Here is an 8,862-nt window from a genome sequence, read left to right on the forward strand (position 1 = left end):
GGAGCCTTGAACCCATCGGGGTGTGGACTGGGTGGTTAAACATTGTCCCAGCTGGAGACCTCAGCTGCAGCAGGGAGGCAAGGGTGAACGGGAGAAGAGGAAGACTAAACTGGAGGCTCAGAGTTCACCTTTCCTCTGTGTTCTTGCCTTGAGTATGGGGTACAGAGCAGCCGTGACCTGCCTGCTTCTCTGTGTCCTGCACCTCATTGCTGGAGAAGCTGCACATCCGTAAGCTCTGTCCATGTCTGTCTGTCTGTCCATCCTGGGTGCAATGGTGGGCGGTCTTAGCTCGCTGCTGGTGCTCAGGGTCAGTCCTCATCATAAATGTGGTTGCTTGGTTGGGGTGGAAATGCTTGGGGTGCTGTGTTGTCCCTGTGAGGACAGAGGGATCAGTGCCTGTGGCTGCAGGGCACTGGGATTTGGTGGAGGTCCCTGCCCAGCTCCACTGTGGAGGTGTCCTCTGCCTAGGATATATATGGTGACATTCCCCTACGTGATCTACTACCCGCATGGAGGCAAGGTGCACATCCATCTTGTGAACCTGGATGAGCCAGCACGTGTCACCCTCAGCCTGAGGAGCAGCCATAGCATCCCCAACGTCACCCTGGAGTCGATGGGTAACAAGAGCCTCCAGCTGGACTGGCCTCTCTTCCCCAACGTGAGTGACCCCAGAAGGGGATGTCCTGTCCACCCTTAGGTCCCTCCATGGGGAGGGGACACAGGCTGTCCTGGGTGGGCAATGACCTGAAAAGCAATGGGATAAGGGAATATACAAAGAGCCTGTGAACTCTCCCCCATCATCTTCCCATGCACACCAGTCCCTGCTGCAGGCAGGGACAAGGAAGCAGTGATGATGGTACCCAATCCCACCATAACAACCCATTTCTTTGATTTCCCTGAGACAGATCACTACCCCAACTGAGGAGCTCGCATATGTGCACGTCACGATCCAAGGAAGTTCCCTGTCGGTCTCCAGGTATAGGAAGGTCCTCCTGAAAGCCCCAGGTCTGTGGACCACAATACAGATGGACAGGACTGCCTACAAGCCTGGACAAACTGGTAAAGATCTGGAGCTGTCAGAAGAGCTTGAGGACTCTTTGCATGGGATCTCCAGTTGAGTTCCCAGGTTGGGTCCCAGCCCCACAGCACTCACTCCTGCTCTGGGATTTGCTCTTTCCAGTGAAGTTTCGAATTCTCCGTTTGGATGAAGACTTCATGCCCAGTGACAGAAAGGTGAGATGGGATCAGGGTGTAGGGGGTGTGGAGGCAATAGGATCTCCATGCACCAAACACGTGGGGTCCCAACAGTAGTGTCACCATGATTGTGAAGGGGATGGGTGCAGGGAGATGGGCAGATACGGGTTGGACATCTCACGCTTTGGTGCTGAATGACAAAGTCTTCCTTTCTTCTTTTGCAGCTTCCCTCAGTGACTGTGCATGTGAGTGAGTCCTCACCCTGTGCCATTCCATATGTGTGTGCTGCTGGAGACCATGTGCAGGAACAGGAAAGACATCCCTGCTTCAGGGAAGTCACAAGGAGAGGCAAAAAGGGCACGGACTCCCCATTCACACCCCATCACCAGCCCCTCCATGGGCTCACATTGCCTGTCCCTGTGTGCAGGATCCCAGAGGGAACAGCATCGTGCAGTGGCAGGATGTGACCACACAGCAGGGCATCGTGGACCTGTCCCTCCTTTTGGCCAGGGACGCAGCCCTGGGCACGTACACCATTGAGACAGAGGAGAAGAATCACACCTTTGAAGTGACGAGACTCTGTGAGTTGTGGAGGAAAGCTTCTAGGAGCCATCATGGAGGATGGCAAGAAATGGGCATGGTTCCATTCTTGGTCACTCTTTATCAGGGAATCCCCGCTTCAGAGTGCTGCTCCAGCTGCCCTCCTTTGTGATGGAGATGGATGAGAAGATCCCGCTGCACGTCTGTGGGAGGTGAGTTGGGGAGCAGCTGAGGGACTGCTTGATCCCATACAGATAATCCCCATCTGTTCCATCCCCACAGGTACTCATCAGGGAAACCTTTCCAGGGCAAAGCTGAGGCCACCCTGTGCCATTTCCACAAATCTTATCTTAGATCCTCGAATGAATCTTCAAGATGTGTGATGCTTGAAGGACAGGTGAGGGCGGCAAGTGGAGACCCTGGGCTGTAGGTTGGGATGGAGGAGAACAACAGCTCCCAAGAGCTCTGTTTGACCTCACTCCCACTGATGACACCCAATGGCCACGGGGAGCTGCTAACAAAGAGCCACTCTCCTTCAGGTGAAGAGGAATGGCTGCTTCTCCACCCAGGTGTCCACAGCTTTATTCAACCTGACCAGCTCTGACCATGTGAGGCGGCTCTTTGCCAACGCATCTCTGACGGATGAGGACACAGGTAAGCACAGCCGGGTGCACCTGGGCTGTCTGTCCTTCTGTCCCTCCTCCTCCACTCCCATTATGGAGCATTTCTTCAGGTCCTGAAGAAGGATCAGGAGTTTCTTCTCCGTCCAAATTCCTACCTCAGATCTTCCTCCATCTTTCACTTTCCGTTCCCTACTCTCTGCCTCTCCGAGACAGGTTAGCATCCTTTATCAGTGCCTGGAAAGCTGTTAGGATGATTATCTTATTCTTATCAGGTCTTTCTGACTTTGGTCCAGTTGCTATCTGCCTAGGTAGGGTTGTTCTGCACCTCTGATAAGATTGGGTAAAGATCCCAAGTTCATCACAGCACAGATGGCAGAACTTCAGCCCTTCCTATTGGCCTTCAGCCATTAAGAGGGACATTTTTGGGTCAGGATGTGTATTTCAGTAGTGCCCAGGTCCTGGATTTTGCTGGTTCTGTTCACGCTACAGCTCCTGTCACCCCTCTTGACAATTTATTATGCTTGAAATGTGGTTTTGCTCTGCACAGATCTTACCATAGATCGTAGCAACATAGAACAATGCAATAGAATCAAAGAATCATAAAGATTGGAAAAAAACCCTCCAAGATCACCCAGTCCTATTAATATTTTCCCACTACACCATGTCCCCATCACCTAAATGTTTCTTGACCTCCATGGGCAGACACACAACCTTCTCCCTGGGCAGACCTTTCCATTGCCTGACCTCTCTTTTGGAGAAGAAATTTGTCCTAATATCCAAACTGAAACCCTCTGGTGCGACTTGAGGCCATTCCCTCTCATCCTATCACTGTAACCAGGAGCAGAGGACAGTCCTCACTCACCACAAATGAGTACAGAGAGACAATCACCTCCTGCTCCTGCTGGCTGCACTATTCCTGATAGAAGCCAGGATGCTGTTGGCCTTCTTGGCAGCCTGGACACGCTGCTGGCTCATGTTCAGCTGAGCAACAATCAACATCCCCAGGTCTACTTCCTCCACAGCCTTCCAGCCATTCTGCCCCACACCTGTATTGCTGTATGGGGTCGTTGTACCAAAGTTTAGGACTCCGTGCTTGGTCTTATTGAAGCTTATCCCATTGGCCTCAGTCCTGCATCCAGGCTGTCCAGATCCCTCTGTTCCTACCCCCAAGCAGATCAATACCTCTTCCCAACTTGGTGTCATCTGCAAACTTAGTGAGGCTGCACTCAATCCCCTCATCCAGCTCATCAATAAAGATATTTAACACATCTGTCCCCATTACTGACCCCTGGGCAACAGCACCCATGACTGGTCACCAGCTGGATGTAACTCTACTCACCACCACTTGCTGGGTCCAACCAACTCTACTGAGAAAGGAGTGCACCTGTCCAAGCAGCAGGTTCTGGTTGTACTGGTTAGAATGGGGACTGGAGAGCAGGCACTGGCCCAGCTGCCCTGGAGGGAGTCACCAGGACAAAGTGCTGGGTGTCATCTCCTGCACTGCTCAGTGAGGATCTTCAGCTGTAGGCGTGAGCATGGAAAGCCATTGGGTCTTTTTATTTAGCTCAGGGTGACCCAGTGTGACCGTCTCCATCAGTTCATGTAGGCATCTACTGAAGGACCAACACATCTATTCTATTCTATTCTATTCTATTCTATTCTATTCTATTCTATTCTATTCTATTCTATTCTATTCTATTCTATTCTATTCTATTCTATTCTATTCTATTCTATTCTATTCTACTCTATTCTTGAGGATGTTCACAAAGACACAGGGGGAGGGCACACATGGGGGAAAGCAGAGATGGAAAACATGTCACCCAGAGCCTCTCTTTTTTTGTCCTCCTTTTTTTTCTGCAGGGAGAACAAAAACCATTACTAAAAGCTGTAAGATTTTTCCTGAAATGCCCCTAAATGCCTCCAAGAACACCAATGGATTCAATGAAAATGGGACGCCCTATGATGGAATGGTAATGGGGGCTCCTCATGCCCCACAGCCCCACTTTGCCACCCCCACCCCATGGCTCCAGCTCAGCCTGGGCATCTCACTTTGCTCTTAGTGCAGATGCTGCTGAAGGGAGCCAATGGGATCCCTTCTGCCTTCACCATCCCAGAAGAAGACCAAATAGCTCTAGGGTTCTTGTTCCCTTCCTATCCTCTTGCCATCCACTCCATCCCTTTGACCTTCCTTTCAACCAGCCCATGATGGCACACAACTCTTTTAGGGGGTCAGGGCAGAGCTGGATCACGTTTCATTGGAACGCTCCTGTAGGGATGCTGAGCTGCCTTTACCTTTGAGATCTCTGATTTCCATTCCTTGGGATGAGCTCAGGGGCACTCTGTCCTCGGGATGAGCTCAAGGGCTCTGTCTTTGTAGCCCAAAAGCCAAAGTGACAGTCACATCCCAGTTCCCTCCCATCAGGACAGCAGTAGATTCTTGAGGATCCGCAGGATGAAGGCGATTCCGCCCTGCATCCAGCCCCTGCAGATCCAGGTGGATTACAACTTCAGTATGGAGGTTCTGAAGATGAAGCCTGGAAGTAGCCTGGAAGTGTTCGTCCTGGTGAGTCTTCATCTGAAATAAGAATGTAATCTGAAATGAGAATAAAGCTGCTGGGCTTGCCAGGATGAAGCCATTTCCAGCAAGCCCTAGAGATGCACTGTTGGCTTTGGGGCTTGGTCTTGGTCTTCAACTGTTGGGTCTTGGAGTACCGTTTCCATTCGTCCTGCAGCACTGGTTGAGCCATTCTCATCTCCTCTTTTGCAGATCCTGGTCAAGGAGACCCTTGTGACCATCCTCAGGAAGGAGCTGTTTGTGGATGCAGGTGGGTCCCGCAGCAGGATGGGCAGTGCAGGGCTTTGCTGCTCACATCTGGACCTGATTTCCCTCTCTGTCTCAGCACTAAGTGGTTCCTTCTCCATCGAGCTGCCCGCTGCCCACAAGTTGGTGCCCACAGCTACAGTGTCGTGCTACACGGTTGTACCTGAAGGCTGGGTTTTGTTTGACTGGACTCTGCTGCATGTTCCCATGTGCTTCCCCAACCAGGTGTGTGGGGGCCTGCAGCCCATCTCCTGAATTCCACCTCACCCCTTGCTATTCACTCTCAGCCCATTTTTGGAGCATGGAGAGAAAGCCCTTGCTGGGAGCCTCTCCCCTTACCCAAGCCTTCCTTCTCCCTAGGTAAAGCTGTCCTTCCCAGAACAAAAGGTTCTGGCAGGCTTTCAGACCCAACTGAAGGTTCAGGCTGCTCCGGGCTCCTTGTGTGCCATCCACATTACAGATGAGCACACGTGGTATGCTGGTCTCAAGGCCACCACCAGCTCCAACACAGTGAGTATGGAGCAGTCTCTGTACTGGGCTGATGCATTTCCTTGGGGACTTCACTGGCATCACTGCCATGCCCAGGGAGGTGCAGGAGCAATGGATCAAGGCAAGAAGCAATGGGGTTGGAGCTGAGCCTTGAGTACTTCATGTATTCCTCATGTTCTTTGGTTTAGGTCTCCAGCTTACACCTCTATTCTGAAGTCAGCTTTTACTCTGAAGATGAAGGCCAGAAATTTATTGACTGTCCCTTTGGTAACCGGCCATCGTGTTCCATACCGCTTAACCCCTATGATGTGCCTAAGGAGTTAATAGTACTTAACCCCGATGATGTGCCTGAGGAGTTCATAGAACTTAACCCCAATGATGTGCCTAAGGAGTTCATCATCATTAGACGTAAACCCAAACGCCATAAGAATAGGAAGGGACGATCGTACTTTGACGATAGGAATTTGTGTGACCCAGACACGGTATGTGCTCCCAGCCCTGCCTTGTGCTCCTCTACCTCCCAGGGTGGGTCTGCCCCATACCCATGATCCATCCTCTTACATCCCCCATATGAGATGCACCAAACCCCACTACTTCAGCCTGAGACAGGCACATGCAATGCATCTGTCAGTCCAAGTATTGCAGCATTCGATGTGGATGGGGGTAAGGTCTGCTCCTCCATCTCAAACCTGGGCTTGGAGCGAATACAGAGGGATGGGAAGGACTTTGGGCACCTCTGGGCCTTCAGAGTGGTGTGATTCTCTCTTATCTATTATGATTCAGGATGCAGCCTTGAAAAGTGTCACCAACACTGGTCTGGATATGTGCTTATTGGATTTAATCCAAACACCAGGTGAGCAGAGAGGGTTCGCAGCAGCCTCCATGCTGCCCTGATCTTCCTTTTGGGCAGTGCTTTCATGCTGTGTCCACTAGGAAAGCCAGAGGTTGATGAGCACAGAATCTGGCTGGATCAAGCACAGCAGATGGAATTTCTGGGGACACGGCTGTGGAAACTGGTCCCTGTGGGGTGAGTATGGAGCCCTTATCACATTCTCTTCCCCACTGAGTGCAGCACCCAGGGCTCTGTTGTCCACGTATCCACTAAGACACATCCAGCCCCTTCCCTCCCACTCCAGCCCCATCCCCACAGACAGCCCATGGCAAAGTCCTCAGGGCAGGGGGTGCCATGGGAGATATGGGACATAACCACCCCCAATCTCACAATGACAGCTGGCCCCAAAGTCCAGCCCAGATGCCACCATTAGCAGGCCACCCTTGATGGCCTCTATGCTCTGTCCCATCACCTGCAGGGAGGATGGCTCTGCAGAGGTGACGGTGACGATGCCCGATGCCATCAAGGAGTGGAAGGCTGGGATGTTCTGCACTGCGCCCACAGGCGTGGGGCTGGCCCCCACTGCCACCCTCGTGACTTACAAGCCCTTCTCGGTGGAGATGGCTCTGCCCTATGCTGTCACCAGTGGAAAAAGCTTTGCTGTGGCTGCCACCATCTTCAACCACCTGCAGCGCTGCCTATGGGTGAGCAGGGTGGGCTGGGGACTGTGGGTCCAGGGGCTACAACCTGATGGAGGGATGATATTGTTGGTGTCTGCAGGTTCGAGTGATGCTGGAGGACTCAGAAAATCTGGAGGTGTTGGAGAGGGCAGATGAAGCAGGTGGTGGCTGTGTGTGTGGATACGAAGCCAGGACCTTCCAGTGGGATGTGCAAGCCATCAGTCCGAGTATGAGTGCATTTGCTGCTGGGTGCAGGGCTGGGGTCTTGGGGCTGTGTCACAGCTCTGTCCCTGTCTGTACCTGCAGGGAAGGTGAATGTCACCATCAGCGCCCAGGCCCTGAGCACAGAGGAACTGTGTGGATCTGAGGTGCCCGTGGTGCCAGCACAGAGGGATGTGGACACTGTGACAAAACTGCTGGTTGTGAAGGTGAATCTGGATGGTGCTCAGTTTGCTCCTCTTGTCACACCATGCATGGGGCTTCTCCTAGGACAGCCCAGCTCTCTCCATTTGGTCCTGAGCTTTCCTGGACAGGGAGACAGTGGGGATGGGGTCCATGTGGGCTCTGCTCTGGGTCCTGAGCTCTCCTGGCACATCAGTGGCTGGGAGGGCAATGAGGATGTGACCTAGACAGGTTGACTGTGTGAAGGAGGAGAGGTGTTTCTGGGATGGAGGTCGGGCTCACTCTGATCCTGGCCTCATACCTGCTGTATTTTAGCCTTCAGAGCATTGAAGATTGATGTGAATGGAAACTGCAGCTTCCTGGCTGTTCTGCTCCTGACTGCATCCAGGCAACTCTCGAGCCTCTGCCCATTCCTGCTGCTTCACCCCCTTTGCCTGACCGGAGCCTTCAGCAACGTGGTTGAGATGGGGAATCCACTTGAGGTCCCAGTTCCTACCTGTCAGTTCCATCACTCTGTGTACATCAGGGACTGATGGGAGACGTCTGCATTGCTGCCCACCAGGGTCACGTGGCTGCCCTTGAGCTGACAGCAGTGTAATTCCTGGAAAAGAAAAAAAAAAAAGGGCAAAAAAAAGCCCTGGGGATCAATGGAAGTTGAAATGAGCCAGGAGCAATGGCTGGCCATGCAGAGGATGGTCTGTGCTGCTCCTGTATGAGCCAGGCTGGAAAATTAAGACAAATATAAGAGAAGAAATAGAAGCAGCAAAAGGTTTTTTCTTGCAAAAAAGCTCCTTGTCTTCAGGCTCTTTCTCGGAATCCCTGGACGCAGCCACCCCCAAGGGCTGGCACTTTGTGCTTTGGGTTGCAGTGTTCCTGTCCTGTTGAACAGTACATTAAGGGGCTGTGGTTTGTTTGCATTCACTGTCTGCTTTGTTTTGCCAAATAAAAAGCTGGAACTAGAACCGGAAGAGTGTTTGTTGCATGGATGGCAACACCTGCATCCCCAGGTGACAAAACCTCCCTGTAATACTTCCCCAATGGGGACAGATGAGAGAAGCAGAGGGCCTCATATTGATCTCCCCATGACCTTGCTGCCTGGTTCCCTCCTTTATCCCACCTCCATGTCCCAGACAGCTTATGGGGTGGCCCTGAGCTCACTGTCAGATTGTGCTGTACTGGGTGCACCCGGTAGGACACTGACCCACACCCCCATCTGGGGGTGGATGGATGGGCTGGGGGCCAGTGTGCAGCCACACTCTCCCTTTGTTTCTGCAAGGACAG

At 52.3% G+C, this 8,862-nt stretch overlaps 1 protein-coding gene across 1 annotated transcript; it reads left to right on the top strand.

The window, feature by feature from the left end:
- Positions 1-44: 44 nt before the first annotated feature.
- LOC107325057 (alpha-2-macroglobulin-like protein 1) lies at positions 45-8,543 on the top strand. Its single transcript, XM_015885553.3, has 21 exons — positions 45-228; positions 469-658; positions 906-1,059; positions 1,181-1,233; positions 1,419-1,439; positions 1,622-1,775; positions 1,862-1,946; positions 2,017-2,131; positions 2,274-2,388; positions 4,218-4,327; positions 4,780-4,920; positions 5,125-5,182; positions 5,258-5,403; positions 5,539-5,688; positions 5,856-6,149; positions 6,451-6,520; positions 6,601-6,694; positions 6,978-7,203; positions 7,280-7,406; positions 7,486-7,607; positions 7,897-8,543. The coding sequence occupies exons 1-21, from the start codon at positions 155-157 to the stop codon at positions 7,909-7,911; spliced, it is 2,514 nt and encodes an 837-aa protein (XP_015741039.1). The 5' UTR covers positions 45-154; the 3' UTR covers positions 7,912-8,543.
- The last annotated feature ends 319 nt before the right edge of the window (positions 8,544-8,862 follow it).

This window comes from Coturnix japonica, chromosome 24 (genome assembly GCF_054131305.1).
Source record: "Coturnix japonica strain WE chromosome 24, WE-NBRP24, whole genome shotgun sequence".
Lineage (NCBI taxonomy): Eukaryota > Metazoa > Chordata > Aves > Galliformes > Phasianidae > Coturnix > Coturnix japonica.

Coding starts and splice junctions, on each gene's coding strand:
- LOC107325057 (XM_015885553.3), top strand. CDS start 155: ATGGGGTACAGAGCAGCCGTGACCTGCCTGCTTCTCTGTGTCCTGCAC. Junction 4,921..5,124: donor GCCTGGAAGTGTTCGTCCTG/GTGAGTCTTCAT, acceptor CCTCTTTTGCAG/ATCCTGGTCAAGGAGACCCT. Junction 6,521..6,600: donor GGATTTAATCCAAACACCAG/GTGAGCAGAGAG, acceptor TGTGTCCACTAG/GAAAGCCAGAGGTTGATGAG.